This window comes from Nilaparvata lugens, chromosome X, assembly GCF_014356525.2.
Source record: "Nilaparvata lugens isolate BPH chromosome X, ASM1435652v1, whole genome shotgun sequence".
NCBI lineage: Eukaryota > Metazoa > Arthropoda > Insecta > Hemiptera > Delphacidae > Nilaparvata > Nilaparvata lugens.
The window spans coordinates 10,252,253-10,276,593 of NC_052518.1; the positions used below are offsets into that span (position 1 = coordinate 10,252,253).

Genomic DNA, 24,341 nt, shown 5'->3' on the forward strand with positions numbered 1-24,341 from the left:
GTGCGCAAAGTTCGTTTGCTGCACTCAAGAAACCATTCCGCCCTCGCCTACGGCTCGGGCGTAAACGTTTCTTTCGATGCAGCAAACTGTCACTTTGCGCACTAGTTGCACAAATAACTATTTCGCAGGCGCATGCTTTCGTGTGTGCTCATACACATTATGCTACTCCTGTAAAATAATATTTTTATTAGAATAAAGTGAATTTTTGACATATTCTCAAGTCTCTTCAATTAATCCTACGTAACAGAACATTTTTTAATGAAGTCAAGCTAGTAGAGGGAGCCTATTGGCAACTGCAATATAAACATAATTCAAGTGATTTTACACGTTGATTAAAGAATTAAACACGATACCGCTCACACCCCATCAATATAATATTGAGAGCAGGTCTCTGGTTGATAAAACTTTTACTCTCCGTTTATGGAATGATAGATGGATGCAAATATAATCATTTCGGGAATTCCGTGAGGAATTAAGTAGAATAGAATGGAGCGATAAGAGAAAGGCGAAAATAGTGTAGAAAGATGGAGTGAGAGGCTGGAAAAGAGACAAAGGTGTTGTGATAAAGAGAAGTGATTAATATATTTGTTGTCAGGTGAAACTTCCTCCGGTCTCCTCCATTCACCAATCCTTTCATGATAAAATGAAAATGAAAGACGAGTGTAAGACCCGGACCAGACTATTCTTTTGTCGCAGGAAACTTCTAACAAATAGGCTTACAAGAGATTTTCAGTTTGTTGAAAAATGCTAGAAATTATGTAGAACGATCATTTTGATCCGTCACCTTCCTTCCCCTTACAGATAAGTGAATGAGAAGTTGCATTTGTTTGAATGCTAATCGACGAGTAATTATTATTAAACAAAAATCCCAATAAAACAATTAATAATAAATCAATAATATAATTATTAATTATAATACCTTGGAATCAAGTTCACAAGGTTAAATTTGATAAATTTCTTGAGAGAATACAGAATTATTATTATACTTTAGATCACCCCGAAGACTTCTGCTACTGCAAATATTGACAACAGGGTAAACAGGGTAAATTTCTTGAGAGAATACAGAATTATTATTATACTTTAGATCACCCCGAAGACTTCTGCTACTGCGAATATTGACAACAGGGTAAACAGGGTAAATTTCTTGAGAGAATACAGAATTATTATTATACTTTAGATCACCCCGAAGACTTCTGCTACTGCAAATATTGACAACAGGGTAAACAGCTAGATGGAAATTCGATGAGCGCTACTATACAAAAATTTCAGGGCTGACAAATAATTTTTGTATGGTAGCGCTCATCGAATTTCCATCTAGCTGTTTACCCTGTTGTCAATATTTGCAGTAGCAGATGTCTTCGAGGTGAATTACAGCATTTAATTTGGATTTTCGTTCAATAATAATAATTATTGGATTATGTTATACTTAAGAAGTATAAGAGATTTGAAACCCTTGGAAGAAATTTGAAAAGTATATAAGGATTTGTATATCTGTGTGTTATGGAAGAGTATAGAATGTGATTAATATACAATATTACATTGTAGATTCTAGACTCTTTGTTTGGTTCACATAATATTTTCTAATAAAAATACAGTCGAACTGAGTGCATATTCATTGATGAAAATCATGTCCTCTATTGAAGACAGCATGCTCTGTCAATCTCTTGGCGGAACCTGGGATGATTGTAACTCATGTTGTTTAACCATAAAAATAAGTTTAGAAGTTTGGGTGATTTTTCTATAGTACTGTTAAACGTTGCTAACAGAACACAGTTTATGACCGAAATTTACTTTAACGAAAATTCTGAGCTTTTTCTGATCGTTATTCAAATTGTCAAGAGCCTTGATAAATTCATTCACGGTTCTCCTTATTATCCATACCTGATCATTGTATCAATATATCGTCCCTCTATGGTTTTCTAATCAGAGCTGTTACTATTATGATAAATATTTATTATAAATACTAGTAGTACTACTACTACTACTAAGCCCTGAAACTGGAAAACCTGCTCAAAACACCGCCGATATTCTGTCAGCTGTACTATTGAATAGCAGTGGAAAATCAAAAGGAATAGTTCAAGTTGCATTGAGTTGTATGCATCAGTGCAAAAACATGTGCTCGAGCTAACCTTCCATCTGATAGCTGAATTGAATCAATTTCGTTGACCAACAAGCTCTATCTGTAGAATGATTCAAAGAATATGTGTTAAATTTGAAGTTGATTGATTGAATCATTCGCAATTAATCGTCCATCATACAAAAACCTCAAACCAACAAACGCACGTCTCGAGCCTCAACTGAAAAGACGAACAATTTATAGACTTCAATTTATGAAAGTCAAAAATTCATAGAAGACTTCTTATACCAAGACGAACAATGTAATGTATTCAGAGAGAGGTGGTGGCCAAACTTTCAAAATAAATTTGTGATATTTTTGAGGCTACAATTTATTTTAAAGTCCGTCTACTGTACTCACATCATTATTTGAGTTACGATAGTTGGTTGTTCATTGCAGTATGGTATGTGCTATGCAATTTTCTATTTTGAACTGTTTTAAAATGTGACTATTACTTATTACTCCTATGTTATTTCAAGATCAATTTTTGTCTCTTCAATACTCATCATGTACTTTCAGATACAGTAGTTGTTACTACAGCCGGTGTATCAAGTCCCAGATATACTGAATAGATTAGAGTTCACAACACAAGGGTGAAATTAATAAATTTAAAGATAAAATACAGAATTATTCTAAAAATTGATAGAATATTCCTCTAGACTGCACTTTGACAGGGAAAAAGTAGCCAAACATGAAGTGGTATAATTCGTTTATTATGAATATTGCAGAATAGTCAATATTTTTATTTAGTTATAGATTTTCATTTCATACTGTGCGAGACTTGAATAATAGGAAAATAAAGACTTCGATTTAGTTGGCAAGTTTCGTAACTGTTAGATCAGTTTTCGTAAATTTTCTTCAAATCTCGTAACTAGCAGCTTCTCTTTGTGCAAAAAAAGAAATCGTTTGTCTCACCCTGAAATCTAGGAGTAAACATTATTCCGTTTCATCACTAAAGAACACCAGAATTAGTGCTGACATTCTAGGTACCTGGTTTACACGTTGAGTTGTTACGCTCTATTGTGCAGTCAAACTTTCGTTTTATGTTCTGAAATGTGTCTTAAAGAAAGCCGAATTGGAAAGAAATCCTCGAAATTACCACAAGAAATGCCGAAACTGTTTCTCCAGATCAATTACTGGCTGAGTCTTCGTTATTCTACAGGTGACGCACGAAATGACCGAGCAATTAATTTGGCGAAAAAACTTATTGAATACAGGCAAATAAGAACCTGAGGTATCAAATAATATGAGTCTCGTTTATGTGAACACAAACTAATGATCATGACATGTTTATTGTGGATCTCTTTTCTCTGTGGATTCAATTTATACACCCAGATTTTCCATCGAATAATTAATTCAAGTCGCCATCAAAGTGAGAAATTGTGTGTGTGCATTCATCGCAGGTATGGATCGCAGAAATCATCATAATTCTACGATTGATTAATAACTCGGCCACGCATATTATCCTATCGTTTTATACTTATCGGATAAGTTTTACGATTTTTTTCATTATCTTGTAACATGAATTCGTTTTCTTATAACATAAGATAACATTCAGTTATCCAATTATGAACCATTAGTTTGATTTCATCAGTTTTTCAAAGAGAATCACATTCTTCATAAATCATCACATAAAACGATAGCTGCAGTGATCCACATCAGAGTAAACTCATGATTTTCAAAACCAATCTTATTTATATTAGTTGACACATAGAATTCCTTTGTTGTAACTATGTTTCTCGACATAATACTGATGTAGGCTAGCCCCTAAATGAATACATATCATGTGAGCACGGTTGTCAAGGTGACTGTATTGGCAACGAACTGTTGTTAAGAAAATAACAAGTCTGAGTTTGATGGGAGATGGTCAAATATGATGTAGTATTTTATTTTTATCTTGTTCATAAATGTAAACTTTTGAATGAATAAGGTGTTAATTACAAAAGCACATTTACAATAATACTTTACTATAAATTTAATGTTGTGGGTTAGGAGCACCATCTTTTCTCAATATACTTATTGATTACTAGCAGGTAACCCGTGCTCCGCAAGGGTCTAATTAGAACTTGATGAACTGAAATCTTCACCTACTGAAATCGTGAACACTTTAAAATATACTTGGTGAATTCAGACTCTTTATGCAAAATTTCAAATTAATCAGTAGAGTAGTTCAGACGTGATGATGCGTCAAACATAATTCTCCTATTCCGTACGTTTATAAGCCAGTTCTCTCCTTTATTATAGTATAGAATAAGAAATGACTCATTTGACACTGTGCTGAAGATCAGATGGATTCTAGTGGAACATGATTACAGTAATTTATTGCTAACTCCAATTACATAAGTAGAATGAGCATGATAATTGAGAAGATTCTATTGATCTGATCTTGTAACATTGTTTAGACTGACCACTGAGGATATCCTGGATTATGCGTGATCAGTAGAATGACTTTTTTGTTTACTGGCCTGCCGAAGTTTGGACAGCAATGTCCACTCTACTACTATACCACGTCGTTAGCAGAAATGAAATGAAAAATTAATGAAAGAAATGCGATTCATTATTGATAGCAATGAGTTGATATCGTGAACTGAATCCAATCTTTGAAGCGCTTTTGGAAGTCTCGAGAATGTGGATATAATAACATTCACAGTGGAGAGGAATCGAAAAAATTTCAACAATGCTTATAGACACAGAAAGGTGCATTAGAAGTTAGTATATGCACTAACTCATTAAAAGCTGGTGGTTTGAACTTGAAGTGTAAACACAAGTGAACACATGAACCAAATCGAAAAAAACTCCAACAGTACTTATAATCACAGAAAGGTACCTTAGTACCTTTTGTACCTAAGTACCACTAGCTCATTTTAAAAGAAGTCATATCCGCTGGTGGTTTAAGCTTTGAGTGTAACACATTAACCAAATCAATTGACAACGAAAGCGACCGTAATTGAATTTCATCCTAGTTTAGCTTAATCTGTACTCCAGATGATGTATACCACGCCCCTAAGACTCAAATTGTCATTTAAAAATTAAATACATTTCCACGTTGTATTTCAGGTGTATTGAAGTTGTTTTTCAGTTATCTATAAACTATTCACTGTGTAGGATCTATTCATTTAGAAACTTCAATATTAAATGATATGGGGTTGTGCATAAGCACAAAATGCAATGGTTGTACAGGTATACTCAAAATACGTGTATTCTTTGTGCCTAACATGGTAAAAACGAGTGGTGTTTGTTTAAATCATGCTAAAATTGATGAAAAAGTCAGGAAGGCGACTGCATGGACAAAGAATAGGTATTAGCGTAGGCATAGACCGAAGAAGAAATCGAGAAGTTTTAAGAAGCGTCAAGAGCTGTAAAACTCGAAGTATTTTGTATTTACTATTTTAGATGGCTATTTTACGAATGAAGAAGCTCAAAATATAAACGGATTGTCGAGAATTATAAAAATGAGAAAAGTTTATGTCTATCTTGTACTCAAATTTAATTTTATATTTTCAATTTGTAATTTTATTTGAATCTTTTGATTCCTTCTAGAATTACCAATAACTGTGAAAATGATAAAAGATTCTGAAAAATGTTATACTTTATTGTTTCATATGAAGAATCTCATTAGATTAATTGATTGTTAAAAACTGAAAATATTTCTAGTATCTTGTACTTTAATATTGTAGAGTGAATCTTATTAGATTAATTGATTGTCAAGAACTATTGATATTTCTAGTATAAAGGTGATGGTTTCTTTATCCATTCCGAGCTGCTATGAATTAACACTCTTTTTTATGTATTTAAACACATTATGTTTAGCCAATTATGGCTAATTGACTGCATGTCGTGTTTAATAATACATAAAAAAGTGTATTCTAGTATCTTGTACTTTAATATTGTAGAGTGATTTTCAATCTTCATTGTACATGACTATCTTGTACTTTTTTCAAGAATTGTCAAGAACTGTGAAAATAAGAGATGCTTCTGCCCATCATGTACACGATAATTCTAGAGAGTTTGAAGATTCCGTAACGAAGTAAGAAACAGCCTTAATCGAATTTCACTCTTACATGGTGGATCAGTCAGAGTTGAACTAATCACCGACCGATCTTCTCCATTTCTATGACCTTGTACTTAATTGTCATGACCTTGAGTCCTGGAACTCTGGCGTCAACCAGGAATCTTCCCGAAAATAAAATTAGTGTTTTAACTGGTTGTCGTGTGGAAAGTTGAGTCGATGTTGTTCGTAATATTGGGTGTACGTTGGAACGGAAACAACATCGAAGGGGAAAGTGAAGGTAACCGGTTAGAAGAGGCAATAGCAACGAAAATGAGATAACTGAATTTATTTGTTGACCCTGAACATCATTCCGGGTTTCGCAAGGAGGGAGTTGGAACAAGTATCGGGAGATGTTTGATTTTTTGCAGTTGCATCGTAGGCCTTCCACTCGTTTTTGGTCGAACTACACTAGTGTTCACGTTTTGGTAGACTACAATCACAACAGGAGAAAGTGTTTTCACTTTCTGTCTCAAGTGAAGAGGCTGAAGGTCATACCGTATCCAGCGTGCTGCGCCTGCGCACACATGCCAACTAGAGAAAGAAACTTTCGTAGACTTGAGCGAGCCTTTACACGCTTACACGCGTGCATCACAGCCTCTGTATACTAAGTGTGTTTATTTTTGTCAGCTTTCCTCAATTACGCCGGCTTACGATATCAGCTTACGTATTGGCTTTCCTTATAAGCAAACGATCACTTAACTGTCCAAGGAAGTAGGCAATAATTACTATACTATCCTATCCTATCTTTGGGAAGTGGGGAGGTGGTAGAGGGAATATGATCGAAGCCTCAGCCCTTCAGAAATTCAAATTCAGTGAGAAATTGAGAATTGCATGCAATCCCGCTTGAGATTGGAACTATACGAAATGAGAGATCATTATCCAAAATATGAACTATGGAGTATAATATTTTTGGATATACTTTTGAAGAACTGAATATACTGTTAAATAAATGAATATGATCAATTTTAAACACCCAATTGAAGCGCTGAACGTCTTAGATGAGTTTTTTATGCAATTCCGCTTGAGATTGGAACCCTAAGTAATGATAGACCATCATCCAAATTATGGAGTATAATATTTGAAATATTTTTGTATATACATTTGAAGAACTGTTGAATAAATGAACATGATCAATTTTGAACGTCCACTTGAAGCGTTGTAGGTTTTAAATGAACTCTAATTATTGAAATTCAAGATCAATTTATGAGAAATAGGACTATGAACATCCTCGGTAAATTCAGAATCTTCATGTAAAATTTTAAGTTGATAATTTTGTTATTCGTATCAGAGAAAAATTCTATACTTAGAAGTAGATTGTTTATTCTGAGGTTTAGACATGATGTTGCGTCAAGCATGTATTTCGTATCCATGTACAGAAGCTTACTCACTCGTTTATTAATAAGATAACGTAAGCATTCAACATTCATTACATTTTTACTTCCCTTGCCCTATTACGATAGGTAAGGAAAGTTGTGTGAGTGCGCCACACCAGATTTTTTTCATTGCGGATTATACCTTACTGAGCTTTTTGCCGCTAATATGACATTAAAATCTGTTGATTTTAATAATTACCTCGGTGTGGTACTCCATAATAATATATTACTATATTTACAAACTATTTCAAGTTCACTTTGAAATCGGCGCGTGAGATTGTCATTACTATGATGACTTAGTACAAGCCAAGCAAAATGTTAATACTGTAAGTAAGAATACAATTTTTTTGTCAAGACGACTTCACCAAGTCAGTTCCCAGTTGAAAATTGGCAATTTGAAATTTACTTGTCCGAAGCCAACTTGGAATCGCCTAATATTTAGGCCCATATTTACAGTCTTTACAAATCGCGCGACCTGCGGACTCCTCGCGTTTCGTTCGTAAAACCATTGTACAATTACATCAATAACAATCATGAAATTATCTCAATCAAATATGTACAATTAACTTATTTAAACGATTTTAAACGATTACATGAGTTGCGCGATATCCATTGATATACTCTGATATCCATTGATATACTCTGGATATCCATTGATTGATACAACTTGAAATTGTCAGAATCACTTACAGAGAAAGCTCAACAAACCGTCCCCTATGAAACCAAAATCATGGCTCGAAAACCGAAATGGACGGATTATCAGGTGATCTAATTATTCATTCGCATAAAAATATAAATCGATCAAGATGCTGACGACGAAGAAGAAAATTATGAACGACAAGGAAAAAAGAAAAAGTAGAAGTAGTGAAGAAGAAAAAGTAGCGGAAGCCTATTGACCGGTAAGCCGGAATAGTGGAAGCCAAATTAGCAAGGTTTCATTTGAAACATTGAGATTCTAGTTTTAGTTGCTTCACCATCATCAATATCTTGTAAACTGAAAGTTTAAACATGGAGCAGAAGAAAATATTCATGAATGGAGTCTTATGATTGGTAATCAGCTGTTTAAATACTTCATTCTGGGCATTTCCTCTCTCGGCCTATGAAAGTCTGTAACCAGTAAGTTATGGCTGCTTCATCAGCCTTGCAAACTGATAAATTTAATTTTAAAAGAACAAGTTGTGAGGAGGCATCTGAAATTGTAAGGAGGTTCAAGTGTTCCTGTTGATAATTTGTCATGTTGTGAGACCGGACACCTCGAATTTCAGAGGAAATGGACCTCAGTACATTCACGGCTCATAGCATTATCCACAGCTTTTATAGTTCATCCATAGTCCAGAATTTAATAGAAAGAAGAATAAAAAACCATGTTGTGATAAAATAATTTTAAGAATGGGTACTTAGATTTAATTTTAATTTCTATTGAAATAAAAGCCCTCACGAAAAAAATCAATCCAGATTTTAACTATTGGTAGCTCTTGTTCATGACTATCTCCGTATTGAGAATCTTCTTTTCTTCTTAATAATATTCAGCTTGGATGATTATGATGCAGTTGAGTTTGAAATCAGATTGTGAGACCTTGTCTGTTACTATATTTTCCTCAAAAAAGACATTAATTCACAATAATTTATGAAGTTCAATGTCACGTTCTTTGTTGCTATCAGATTTTTGAAGTTAAAGTTTCACTACAGCAATTGAATAATGAACAACCTCGAATTTCACTGTAAGCTACAGTCTATACTCTTCTTTGAGATTTAGTATTCATGGCAGTAGGTACGGAATTATACGTATGAAATAACAAACCACTACGGTGAAACGAAAGTTGGATAAAGTTATACTGTATATACTCTCAAGCTCGCATCAATCATTCAAGTGGAATACCGAGGAGAAAGTGATAAGATCATGGAACATATTTCATAACGATGATGACAAAAATAATCAATCAATGATAATATTTTGGAGTGCACCCAAGGTTGAAACAATTCTTAGTCATTCTTCTCTGATTTAAATGTGTTATCATAAGAGGTGAGAGGAAATGCTATTTTTTATTGTTCATTCAAGCAAATGAGGAGAAACTAAGACACTTTCGCATGACAATTGAGTTCAGGACGGCAATTATCTCAGCATTATTAATCCTTTGAAGCACTAATGTGATAAATTAGCTTGACTTCTAAATGTGAAAGAACGAGCGCTCATGCTAATCCTATTATTTATAGAGTGGGTGGTGAATGAGCTTTTACCCATCAAATGTAGCATGAGATGCAAGCAACCTGACACATCTCACGCATCACTTCAGCTTACATTGTTGCTTTTTTCGGTGGTATACTTCTGGTGATTCTCAAGCCAGATCTCTCTTTCAAATAATTATTTCACTTGTGCTGGAGCTAGAAATATAGTCCAATATATCACCTAAACTCATCATAATAAAGAATATCATATCAATTCAATATACAGAGTAAGTCATATGTACGGGAACCCTTCAATAAATTAGAGACTGTTGTAGATATAATACTGTAACTTCCAGGATAAGTTATTGGCCAAATACTCCACCTTTTGACGTACAACTGAATTTCAACCCCTCATAAGGAGAGGTGACTTGGGGGATGTAACACGAATATTTCAAATGTGAACACCCATTGTGTGGTACATCAGTGTAAAGGCCTTTTTGAAACAAGGAAGATGGATCGACGAAAATGTTCTATGATACTTCTATTCAAAATGGCGGCTGATTAGTTTAAAAAAAATGAGGGGTTGTAACTCAAATATTTTGAACGTAAACACCCATTGTGTGACAAATTATTCTAAAGGCCTTCTCAAAACTGGAAAGATGGCATCAATAAAAATGCTCTATGATACTTCTATCCAAAATGGCGGCTGATTAGAATTTATCAATTATTTATTTAAAAACTCAAACTTTTGAATAAAGCTATTTTGAATAAAAGTATCATAGAACATTTTCATTGATGTCATCTCTCTAGTTTTGAGAAGGTCTTTAAAATTATGTATCAAACAATGGGTGTTTACGATCAAAATATTTGAGTCACAACCCCTCATTTTTTTAAAAACAAAAACTTCATCAGCCGCCATTTTGGATACAAGTATCATAGAACATTTTTGTTGATGCCATCTTCCTTGTTTCAAAAAGGCCTTCACACTGATGTATCACACAATGGGTGTTTAAATTAATTGAAATATTCGAGTTACAAACCCCAAGTCACCTCCTTATGAGGGGTTGAAATTCAGTTGTACGTCAAAAGGTAGAGTATTTGAACAATAACTTATCCTGAAAGTTACAGTATTATATCTACAAAAGTCTTCAATTTATTGAAGGGTTCCGATTCATATGACTCACTCTGTATAATATTCCCAATATTGATTATTCATATCAGTTCTTGCATTTAGCAAGATGCATGAGAAAATGACGCTTTTTACGATGATGGTAAACTCTACAAGAAATAATGTATGACAATATTCTATGAAAATTGAAGATTGATTTCCACATATCAATATGGCTGAACATGTGTCCAGTACAGTGAGAATATGATTACCATGAGTTATAATTTATTTATCTATTAGGACAAAAAGTGTTGCCAGGTTGATGCTTTTTGCAACAAAATATTGCATAACATGTTACAATTGAATTTCCAAACGTACATCAAAATTGAAATAGCAAAAGCAGTAATTTACTGCAAACTGGAAAAATCTATATAATTTAATAAATAATTGGAAAGTAATAAGAAATAATAGGCTAATTGATGAGGATCAAGAGAAAATAAAAATGGAATAAGAATAAACATTAACAAGAATAATAGAAAAATTGTAAGAAATAAAGCCAAATCTTTTGGCCGTGCTGAGTCTGAAAATCCCATTAGAATACAAGGGATTTCTTTTACTGAACCGGAGACTTATACTGATACTGGAATGAGGGAATCCAGCTTGCCATCATTCATAGAAATAGTATTTAGTAGTATCGAATAGTTCAGTTTACTATTACCAACTTGTGAATGGGAAGGGAACCGGTGACTTCTAGGTCGACACTTTAAAATCATACTTTGTTATCTTAAATTGCGCAATTTTAGTTATTTTTCGTCGTTTGACTAAGTGTTATTTAATTACCGTATATTGCATGCGTATGGGTATACAGCGTATACTTGTCTTGATGGGTGGATGGATCAATCTATAACAACGTTTTGTGATCTATAAATAAATAAATTGAATGCTTGAAACAACTCATCATGTTTCCCTCGAAGTTCAAGCTTTTACTCCACCCAAAACTTTATGTGCCCAAATGTTATCTCAATTTCCAATGAACCAAAACATCGACATCATTAGATTCCACAGCAAATATATCTAGGAGTACTATCAGGGAGAGTCTGGTCTCACAAGATCTTTGAACTTTCTATGGGTAAACTAACACGAAACTAACTAAACACGAATACTTGTATAAAAGTACATTGATTTTTCAGTAAATAATGTAGAACCCTTTGATTATGATAACACAAATGATATCTTTATATTGAACTTGGGTCAATCGAGTACATCGGTTGTAAATCGAATTTAACATTTTATAAAATGCTCGTATTGAATTTTATGTGACTGGTAGCGGGTGAATGATAAATTTATTCGCAAACCTCCTTACCCATTATGCTACTCAATATTGATTCTTTATCACATGATACAGTCGTACTCAATATTCACTTCTTATTCATATGATACAGTGGTAAGGTTCCAGTTGAATCAGATTAGTCACCTTTAATATCTTCTTCCGTCGCTGGCTTCTACTTGGAGTCAGATGAAATGAGAACTTAAGGTACTCAACAGTTAACAGTTGAAAAAATGATACACTGTTATGTTTCTCTCCCTCACATTGAAAAACCATTTGATTTCAAGCTTTAAATAAAAGTTTTACCAAAAACATTTGTCTTTTGTGATCCCTTCTCTTGTCTTTGTTTGTGGGAGAAGATAGGTGTTGACTTGAGAAAGACAAGGATGACAATAGTGAGAGGTGTGAGGGAGATGAGAACACACGACTGAAGAGAGAACCATTGCGTGACATAAAATAGCGATGGTTTTAAGAGAACTCCAGAAAGAGGAGAGCGCCATAATCCAAGAAAGAGATGGAGATAGAGCTCACTGCATTCACTTTCACTTAACCCAACCAATTTTCTACCATGTGAATATAGCATCGATTGTTTACACAGCTTGAATGCTTATACTTGTGTGCCAAGTCCCTACCATGAAGTCAGCTCACACACTGATTGCGGTGAACATTGTTGGGTTATCAAAATTTTAGTCTGTTTCCTTGAAAGAAAAATCGCGTAATATTCAGAGCAAGAGAATTTCCTTGCTTTTGTCGTGAAAAGAGATTTTTATTTAGTGATGTAATAGAAAATTGATGTATTACTTCAGGGAAAAGATTACAGGATGCATAAAATTGAAGAAATTTTGTTGTAACTTTATATACAGCATTGATTGGTTCATGATGTTTCTAATGTTTCTCGTACTAGAGACAAGGCCTTGAAGCTGAATTAACTTGAAAAATCTAAGAATCTTGAAGATATCTGGGATCTCATGAAAACTTATAAGGTACAGTAAGATTCAAGTCAATCTCAACTCCTTTGTAAATTCCATATTACACGACAGGTTTCAAAAAGTAGTCTTGACAGACTTCCTTGAAAAAATCATTTGTGGAATCATTACAGTATCAGAATGCTCAGTAAGTTTAATGATTTTCACGGAGAATTCTTTTATAAAAATAAATCATCCTATCATCAATTCCAAATCATGTTTTATCACAAGTTATATTATGCCATGATATATCATTATATTCCATGAAATGACTTCTTTTGAAAATCCTAGCATAGGATAGCGAAGAATTATGTAGAATTTGTAATGTTTCTTATGGAGAATATTTGTTCATATTGAAAGGCTGCCCTTATCAGGAACGTCGATTTGTCGATTCCCTAGTTGAATGCTATCAAAATCTAGCAGCACAATGCCATTGGAGGTTTGATTTGTTCAGTGCAATTATGAGAACCGATTCTAAGATGGAATAATTTCGTTTCTCATTCACATACGCTATTGTATTGCTTTTGTATATTGTTGTATTGCTTTATTTCGAAGTGAATAAATAAATATGGGCTCATTGAGAGCAAGAAGTCTCCTGCACGTTTGTAATTCAGTAATATACAAGCGAATACATGCAGCTTTTTTCAGGAACAACTTTTTCAAGGAATGATGAATGGAAAATAAACAAATATAAGCCCATCTATACTATATTAAAGGAAAGAACTAGCTCATATACGTACGGGATAGGAAATTATGTTTGAAGTTGACGCATCATCTTGTCTAAACTATTGGACTGATTAACTTGAAATTCTGCATATAGATTCCTAATAAATATCAACCAAAGACGGGTCCAAGCATATTTCAAATCTTCAAGATTCCACTTGGTCAAGTTTTCAATTTGTCAAGTTTTAAATAATAGACCCTTGCGGAGCACGGGTTACCTGCTAGTATGAGTATAATAGTCAAAGTCAAATATAAGTCACATCCACGGTATGTGAATTATAGGATGCTGCATGGAATCGATGGGAATGTACATAACATATTATTAATATTTTATTAAAATGACTTGTACTCTACTGTCTTCTTTTTTGCTCAGCCTTTTCCCAATCATATAAGGGTTGGCATTTCCCTCCTTCGGCCGTCTCCTCCACACAAACTACTGTCTATTCTTTCACAGTGTATTCAATAGTGAATATTGAAAATTACTCCCTTTTTGCATACTAGGCTATTGCATATTTTTCCTGACAAATATAAGAGAGATTGAATTATTTTAAATGAGTTTATACATTATTCAAGTGATGATTTTCTGACTATACCGTTATACACTGACATAAAGATGAAATTCATCAACACTCAACAATGACAAAACATCGGTTAGCGCAGCCTTGTGACTTGTCACTTTGTCTCTGGATTAAATTTTTAATCTTAATCGTTTCTTCCTGTAAGATTTTCTGGTTTGCGTAGGATTGATAGCTTGGACAGGCGTAGTAACTTTCATAATATTAAGATTAATTACAAATCGTTTATTAAATCGCTTGGAATAACACCAGAAATTACCACGAATGATCTAAGGTGATGCCTGTAAGAGCTTCAAACTTTCACTTAATTTGTAATCTTGATGGAAGAAGGAAAGAAAATACGGTAGAGACTGGTTTCTTAGTTGGCGCTCCTAACAGAACTTATAACAGCAGTAACTAAAACCAGTAATAGCAGTAACTAACAGGAGTAACTGATGACTGTTGACTGCCCAAAACAGTCATGAATGAGAAGCATGCAGCTTATTTGAACTGCTCAAAATCCAGATTTGCATGGAACGTATTCAACGCATGCAGCTTGTTTGATCAGCTGAGATTACCGTCTGTGTACGTGTGTTGGTGTCTGCTGTCTGCAACAACAGCAGTCTGTCAGCTGACAACCACACACGGGACTTCCGAGCTGTATGCGACTGGAACGCCTCATCTGAATACATGATTAATTAATAAAAAATTCGGGATAGGGACAGTTTTGGGTTTAGTATGTTGTCCCCTTCTAATCATTGTTTACGATTTGTGCAAGTGTTACAATAGAATAAATAAATGGATTGTGTAGATTTGTCTAATAGCATCTCGCAGTCGGCAGTTAGGCCAAGATCGCTACTCCAGCTTTGAAGAATTTGGTGACCATCTTCAAACAAAATGAAGGTAACAAAAACAAGGTAGTAACGTGTTTCCACCTACTATTCGCATAGTTTATCAAAAGTATCTTTCAACTTCATAATAATTGTTCGAACTATAACTATTTTATAGCTAAACATATTCGTTGATTGAGCTAGAATTTGCTGGCTTCAAAAAATGAAGGTAACAAAAGAAGGTAGCAGAATGTCTCCACCTACAATTCGCAGAGTTGATCAACAAACACGTGTTTCGACATTATAGCTGTTCAACCTATTCTATAGCATAACACATTCATTGTTTGAGATGAAGTTTGTGGTAAAAGTGACCCAATGAATAGGCTATAGCCACAGATAACAAGAATCTAGTTTCTTAAAAGTAATGGAGCTTTGGAAGGTCCATAAAATCAAATTATCCTTCCAAAGTCAGAAAAATTCCAATTGATGGAATACACATATCACAACTCTTTTTCAACTTCTGCTTCACCCTTATCAATAATTTATTGAGACAGAGAACACTTAAAAAAATAAAGAAGGAAGTGAATCCTAAGATTTGAGGAGAATATGTTTTTCCTTTCAATGTAACTACTTACAAATAGTAAAGCTTCTAATTTCGGTCTTGGTGATATAATTAGTGCATAAATAAGAGTGTTTCCTTTTTTTTCTTTAGTTCTTTTTATCATTTGCAGCAACTTCTAGCCGAAAGTAAATGACATTTCCAGTGGAAGAAGCTCTCATTGATAACATAATATTATATTTCATTATAACATAACATATTATGGATTTATGGTTTGATAATCAATATTCATATTACAAACGAATGTTTTGAATGAGTATTTTTCATTTAAGGTCAGCAGTGTCCTCTCACAAAAGGTCAGCAGTGTTTAAAATGACTACTGCCGACATTTTTTTGGGTTTCTAATAATTCAAGGAAGTCCATTGGTTTGAGAGAGAGGTTTCAGTATTTGTGATCAATTTAAATCATTAATAGGCTGTGACAGTTCCAATCTTTTTGAACACAATCAGAAAGATAGAGTGAAAAACATTTGCATTTTAATTTCTCATTGGAAAGCTTTCATCTCTTCCAAACTTTCATTAGCACTTCCCAGAATCATCAAACTGACTCATTAATCAAAACCGGTTTCAATTGAATAAGTTAGTAATAACTTGACAGGAATCAGTTGCACATGATGAATTTGAAGATAAGGTGATAGTGCACATGTGGATTGACCACAGGATTTATCAAAGAGTTTGAAATGGTCTCCTATAACGTTCTTTGGTGACAGAGTGACTGGACGTGATTTCCATACAGAAAAAACGACTGGAAAAGTTGAGGTTTTATACACAGGATCAACAAAATACCATTGCAGTGTAATATGATTTGGTTTTGTGAACGAAATTTGCACAATATTTACGTTATACTGGTATTTTTTGAGTGTATTAGCTTCATTGAGAATGACTCACCTGGGATGTGTATAGCCTACGCATGTCCAACCAGTCCTTGGGAGTTTCAAAAATTTTATTCTTAGGCTTTTAAGTTTATCTCTAGGATTTAATATTATATTTAAACAAAATATGTTGTAATCTACTGAAAATGAACTGAAATTGTCTCCTTTCATCTCTTTATTCAAATGTTGTCTCTATTTTTTAGTCTAATGCAATTTTTTTTACTCAAAGGCTAACTTAAAAAAATGGAATTGAATGAATAGAAATGGAATAAACTCTACTCAATGAATGGGTGCTTTATTCTTTATTCATACAATAAGTACATCATTAAAATAATAGGGAGAGAAAAAATAAAGTAACCTTGTGCTATTCCTCTCCCAAATTTTATTGTGCAAGAAATCTGGAAATTCGTTGACTGAGCTCTGGACTTGGAGGAATTGATTAATACAATAAGTACATCATTAAAATGACAGGGAGAGGAAAAAATAAAGTAACCTTGTGCTATTCCTCTCCCAAATTTTATTGTGGAAGAAATTTGGAAATTTGTTGACTGATTTGGAAACTTCACCTCTATTTAGCCAAAATGAACTCACTCGTTGAATAAATCAAAATCAGCTAGAAATCGATGTGACTGGTCATTAGGTGGACTAATCTATTGTTTTCTAGTAAAGAATGTAATAAATATGCTACCAAAAATTATCGTGATGATGAAGTAGCCTATGGAATACATTACTATACCATATTACTATAGATTATATTACTAAGACTATAGTTTTAGTAACTTAGTAATTGGTAAACTTAGTAACCAGTACTAATATTATATTTTCAACAATATCATATTGTAGATTATGTTGTGCAAGTTTAACGGGATATAATTCACTATCAGTCGATCTTTGTTTGAAGGGAAGTTAACAAGTAGTGGTATTATAGAATAATTTTATTTGGAATATACTGAATTCGCTCCCGTAAATGGCAGTTCAGTCAGATAGTGGAAATCCTTACTTAATCCTTCTGTCATAAAACTTGCGGGCAATCCACATGTAATAAAAAACCGAATTATTTCATTCTATCAACATTATATCTTGTCTTATTTCTGCAAATTATCAATAATCGATCATTCTCATTAAGAAAATTGAAACTGATGAAATAAAAACACATAGATGTTGTCAGCTTATAATACATAGTTAAGGGCAAACTAATACGTGAACATAAGCAGGATTTCATCCTCTTTCGAGAACTGTGTTTGTTCAAACCGAACTGTTATCAGTTTTTGCTGCACGTTGACAATAAATTCAAACATGGCGATGGGGCATGTTTACGAATTGACATCGGGGAACGTTTACGAACTGTGTTTCGTGCGTAAACGTTCCCCTGAACCTTTTCAGGCTGTTAAGATCCGCTTAATTATTATGCAATGATTAATTACGTTAGCCTACATCCTTCCTTTGTACTTCATAATGACAAAATATTTACTTACCTAAAATATATACCTAATATTTGAATTGAAGTTGGCTTTTGCAAGGTTGTTGTCATAAGAAAATACAGAAAACTACATTTTGTGGCCTAAATTAGAAGCAACACAGATTTATCGGATGTTTTGTATTTTTTATTCGCGATTTCTAAGGTTTTGATGAGGTGAATTTCTGTTCATCAAGTGCCAATACTTTTTTCTTTGAAAAACTAGTTGACGAGTAGGCCTATGATTGAATCATTCTTCAGTTATATAGACTACAGATTTGTATGTTATAGCTTACAATGAGCGTAGTTCAGCCCTCATATGTGTTAGCCTTTCATTCTATTGACATAATTTTCATCCTTTAATGAATTTTCTTTATTTTTCAGATGGTAAGAAATTACGTTTGCAAAACTGATAGAGCCAAGCTGGACATAAATGTAATGAAAAGGGCTGTGCTTCAAGTAAGACTTGGGCAAAACACCATACGAGGAACTGCCAAACTCTTTGGATTGAATGATAAAACTGTTGGAAATTATTGCAAAAAATGGGCTAATTTGACCAACGAAGACCTGAAAACACAGATGGAAAATGTAAATGTGAGTTGAATAATTAGGCCTATCATAATAGGCTACTATGCAATTTCCTTTAACACATTATGATATCTAATTAGCTTACTAAATACAAATTCAACAGTTAACACATATTCAACACCCTTACAAACATAGGCCTACTTACCTAATAACTTAATAACTAACACTATGGGTAATAACTACTTATGGGTAACTAATCCCATAATAAATCTGGAAATGGGCTATTAATTGAATGTTTTAAGAAGAAAAAAGTGTTTTTTTAACTAAACCATGCATGTTTCTTATTAGGCCTACTTTATATAAGAATGAAATTTTGCAGGTTGAGGCACCACCAGCACTAGAGACCCCACCAGTGCCAGAGGCCCCACCAGCGCCAGAGACTCCACAAGCATCAGTGTCCCCACCAGCGGCAGAGGCCCCACCAGTGCAAGAGGCTCCACTACCACCAGATGCCCCAACAGTGAGAGAAGTCCCACCAACTCTTGGACTGGTGCAATTTGGATACTCCAAACATCTTAATGTAAGTAAATTACAGTGGGGGGGGGGGGTGGTCAGGTGCTAATAGGCAAAAATTCCTAAATTTAAGCCTATAATAAAAAATAATAGGCCTACAATAGCCTGCGCTATTAAATTTGTATTGTTTTTTTTTTGTTCAGGTGTTCGAGCCAAACCAAGAAAAGTTGCTAGTGGAATATCTTCTGAAAGCTTCTGATATTTATTTTGGCCTTTCACCTAAGGAAGTAAGACGATTTGCTTATACATATGCAGTAGCCTGCGGCAGAAAAATCCCTCAGTCTTGGACCGACAATGGAATGGCAGGACCTGATTGGCTAACTTTGTTCCTAAAACGGAATAGGACACTCTCAATTAGGGCCCCTCAAGCAACGAGCTTAGCTCGAGCCACAAGTTTTAATAGAACCAATGTGTCAGCTTTTTTTGACAATTTGACAACAGCTATAAATAGACTTAAGGTTGGTCCTGCTGACATTTGGAATGTTGATGAGACAGGTGTGACGACGGTTCAGAAGCCAGACAGAGTCATAGGACGCAAAGGGTTTCGGCAAATAGGGAAAATGACTTCAGCTGAAAGGGGAACTCTAGTAACAGTGGCCCTTGCAGTGAGTGCTGCTGGGACATTCATCCCTCCATTCATTATTTTCCCTAGGGTTAACTTCAAAGAACACTTTCTGAGAGATGGTCCTGTTGGCTGTGCTGGAGATGCCAACCCGTCAGGATGGATGATGGAAAAAAACTTTTTAAAATTTGCAAAGCATTTTGTGACCCATGTCAGGTGTTCTATTGAGAATCCGTGTCTCCTGATTTTAGACAATCATGAGTCTCATTTATCAGCAGATCTATTAGATTACTTCAAAGAGAATGGGGTAACTTTGCTATCATTCCCGCCTCACTGCAGCCACAAACTGCAGCCTCTAGACCGCAGTGTTTTTGGGCCCCTCAAAAAATATATAAACACTGCATGTGATTCTTGGATGGCTAGTAACAAACGCCCAATGACTATTCATGACATTCCATCAATTTTGGCATCAACTTTACATGTAGCAGCTACTCCAGCAAACATTATGGCTGGATTCAAAGTGACTGGGATTCACCCTCTTAACAGATTTGTATTTTCTGATGCTGATTTCATGCCTTCATATGTAACTGATAGACCAGAAACTACATCAACTACTAATATGACTACGAACGCTTCAGGTCCTATCAATATTTTGATCAGTAGCCCCAGGCCTTCCACTTCAGCACAAGTAGACTTGCTAAATACTTCGCCCAGTAGCCCAAGGGCTTCCACTTCTGCACAAAAGGACTACCCCACACCAGAAGAACTGAGGCCATTTCAAAAGGCAGGACCAAGGCTTGGCACTAATAAAGGAAGGAAAAAGAGGAAGTCTGCAATTTTAACTGATACCCCAGTTAAAGAAGCCCTCAGGCAAGAACAGGAGGAATCAAAGAAGAAAAAAATTAAGATACAAGAAAACAAGAAGAAGAAGTTAGTTAGAGATTTATTGGTTTCTATGGAAACAGAAGAAGAAGGTAACAGCAGCAAAGAAAAAATCAGGAGAACAACTAAAAAAGGAAAAAAATTGGTCCACCTCAGCAAACTGAAAATAAACCAGGATTCAGATAGTGAAGATGAAAACTGTTTGTGCATTTATTGCTTGAAGCCATTTAAACAGTCTAAAAAAGGTCAGGAATGGGTTCAATGTCTCCGATGTAAAAAGTGGGCTCATGACAAGTGTATAGCAGAAGACACTTCATTTTTCATTTGCAGAAACTGCAACAGCGACGATGAAGATTAATAGGCTAAAAATTTCATGTTTTCAGTTGGAAAACCCATTTATTTTTTATTTATCACATACTGTAGCCTATATTGTCGTTAATTTTCTTAATTTTTATTTTAAAACTGTGGTTTGAAGTATAAATAAATATTTTTATTTGATAAAAGATTGATTTTTCTCATTTATTTGTATGCCTTATAACATGCGTAAATGTTCCCCGCTTGATGCGTAAACTTGCCCCGGCCCGGGGCAAGTTTGTGCACCTGACTTGGACTTGAAAAAAAAAAAATTCTTGGCCAAAATGAGAACAAAGAGAAAAACGGAATACAAAAATCTTTACTTTAATAACAGCTCTACAGGATAACAACATTTGAAATAACTCAAGTCATAACAAAAAAATTAGAAAATTCATGAAAAAAAATGTGTGTAAACTTGCCCCGGTCTACCCTATAATGAAACATTAATATTTTCTCTGTTCTTGCTCGATTTTTTTGTTTGTTCATTTTCCAGTTTATCATCAACTAATTATTCATACTTGACACCCTGATAATCTCAATTTTATGAATTTCACATGACACTTTGCTCTTATATCTATGATGTTAAAAAATTCTAGTTGAAGCACAAATTGAAGAATGGTTCTTTCCTAATAATTGAGAAATCAACTATCTTCAAAATATTCTTCCAAGTTCCCTCACCTTCGTTTCCTCCCATACATAATTGCTCATTAGGTCTACCTCTGTTGAGACATTTTGAGCTCAAACAATAATTTTATCATCCTCAAATTTTTAGACAAAGCTAAAACTAGAATTTTCTACGTTATGAATCTAAATATATTTGTATTGATCCACTATGACATAATTTATATTTCCACAATACTAGTTTTTTGTATTAACATTTTTAATTTATTGTAGTATTCTTAAGTGTTGCTGCAGTGTGATTCTAAAAAAATTGATCTCATACAATCTGTACTGTGTTAATTCTTTCTCCAACAGTTTGAATGAAATATTAGGCTATAGTTACTATATTATATCATTTAAACTCGTTACTTCAGGGTGTAGAGATATTGTTGTATTTGATTCTTTAGTAATTTTTGCACCAACGAATGTAAGAATAATTGAGCTTTTATACCCCACTACAATGTTTTAGTATAACTGTCATTCAACTACTCTCTATCAATAACAAAGGGGAAAATGCAAAACAAAACTCATGTGATGCCTCTTTTCAACATAAATAAGAAAGATTGAGCTTCATAAACACAGACTCTGTATGAAACAGACTCTATATTGATAAACAAAGAAAACAAATGCTTCACATACTCTGAGTGATGGCCTTTTCAACAGAAAATATGAATGATTGACGCTATGGTATCAGTGAAAATAGAATGTAGCACTCTAGTATAGAATTATGTTTATAATAATGCATGATTGTAATGAAGTGTACATCAACTTCAACCATTCTCATTTTTGTTGAAAAGAGGCATGACATAACTTTTGCTTTGCATTTTCCCCTTTGTTATTGATAGAGAGTACTGTATGTATACATCTAGTATAGAATGTTACATTCTATACTAAGAATTCGACTAAGTCACTGTAAAATTTGACTTAAACTGTAGAACTTGACGATAAAAGTGTGTTTTAATTTCATTACATTCTATACTCACTTTATGGTATAGTGAAAATTCTACTAGAATAATGCATTATTGTTTTAGACTATTATAACTGTAATAAAATAGGGAAAATTCACAAAACCTACCTTGAGAAATGGCTCCTTTCTTGTGTAAACGTTGACTGCACCATTGTATGAATCAGGTGTAATTTTCGATATCACAACACTTTAGCAAGATGGTCCGGAAGTACGAGGAACTTGTTGTCAGGCTTTAAAAAAACCAAGGAAGGTAACGGATTGGTAACTAGAACTTGGTGGACTTTTAATCCAAAGCGGGTCTTAATCCATTCCCGATAACTGAGTAACTGCACATGTCTTGGTAGAGTCAGAGTGGCTGAATTTGCTGCCACTAACGTGTTTCACTAGTTCATTCCGACTAAAGATGCATGCTTTAGCCAGTGCTGGAAGAGAGACTATGACGGGTGAAGAGTTCGTTCCTCTACCAACAGCACGGCAAGAGGTGACTATACTTTCTTGCAGTCTAGCATCATCGCGGGAGAAGGGGTACAGCAACAAAAACCTGCTTTCACTCACTCTTTCTCCTGTGTCTTGTATCCCCCCCACCCACCAACACCAGGACGACTCATCCCAAGGTTCTCTCATTTACATACGGTTCAGCTCTGTCGCACTTCTACGTGATGATGGTATCCGTAGACAAGAGACAGACATTCCTCACACTGGAGAGCCACAAAAAATCTATCATCCATCATACTTCACCAACCATTGTACTGGAACAATGCCTATCTCTTCCGGAGATAATCAAAATCTGAGCCAGTGGGATAGATATAATGACTTGACTTTTTGTGTAGTGATAGAGGTGAGGGTGATCAACTGACTATTGTGGTAGTTATCAGAAATAAATAGAAATACCCAAGTTCTCATATGTCTAGTCAGTTGGACTAGAGTCTACGATTCTACGATACTGACTCTTGTGGAATATATCGGAATCGAATAAAAATACTCATAGTTTTCACAAGAATAGTCAGTTGGCCTAGATCATCTAAGATAACTACGTAGGCTATATGTAAAAATCAAGTTTTACAGGAGAATGAGCAATTCACACAGAGGTGAATAGGCCTACAACTTATCCAAGGAACTCAAATGTGGAAATAGCCTTATTACCTTGAAATCTGTTCCAAATATTCCAAATTCAAATTCTTTATTCCTGTATAAAAAATAAAATAGCAAGAAATGTATGTATATCACAGTCGTCATAAATACAAATATAGGTTACATGATTTATAGACTTTTATTAACATAAAAAAGGTCAGAAAAAGTCAGCCAGACAAAACTTCATTCAATGAGTAAAGTTTTTTAACAAAGTATAACTTATCATCATATTTTTCATCCAGTATAATTAATACTATGAATTTATTTTTTTAAATATCGAGATACTGATTTCGGTTGTTACACAATATTATTAAATTTACAGTTTGTAGGAGATCAATAATTGTGTAACAATCAAAACTGGTATTTTAGTGATTAAATTCATTTGTTGCTGTCACAACTCCTTGTCATTTTATTTCTTATGATTATTTATACTGTGGGTGGGATTCCCAAACGACTTCAAGAACCGTCAGCCTAAGAAGCAGTTGTTACTCATGTCAGGGGCCCTGAAATTGATCAGTTGCGACC

The 24,341-nt window shown here is 34.2% G+C and overlaps 2 protein-coding genes across 3 annotated transcripts in view; one reads left to right on the top strand and one right to left on the bottom strand.

The window, feature by feature from the left end:
- Positions 1-23,198, bottom strand: part of LOC111043398 — a 169,936-nt gene extending 146,738 nt beyond the window's left edge. Inside the window, exon 1 of one of the 2 annotated variants that reach the window (XM_039442385.1) lies at positions 22,794-23,198. In XM_039442385.1, the coding sequence (XP_039298319.1) occupies positions 22,794-22,837 (44 nt within the window). In that variant the 5' untranslated portion in view covers positions 22,838-23,198. The remainder of the gene's footprint in view (positions 1-22,793) is intronic. The other variant, XM_039442386.1, reaches the window with a different exon arrangement.
- On the top strand, positions 17,890-21,344 carry LOC120354768. Its single transcript, XM_039442384.1, has 3 exons — positions 17,890-18,753; positions 19,067-19,267; positions 19,404-21,344. The coding sequence occupies exons 1-3, from the start codon at positions 18,544-18,546 to the stop codon at positions 21,060-21,062; spliced, it is 2,070 nt and encodes a 689-aa protein (XP_039298318.1). The 5' UTR covers positions 17,890-18,543; the 3' UTR covers positions 21,063-21,344.
- Positions 23,199-24,341: the final 1,143 nt, after the last annotated feature.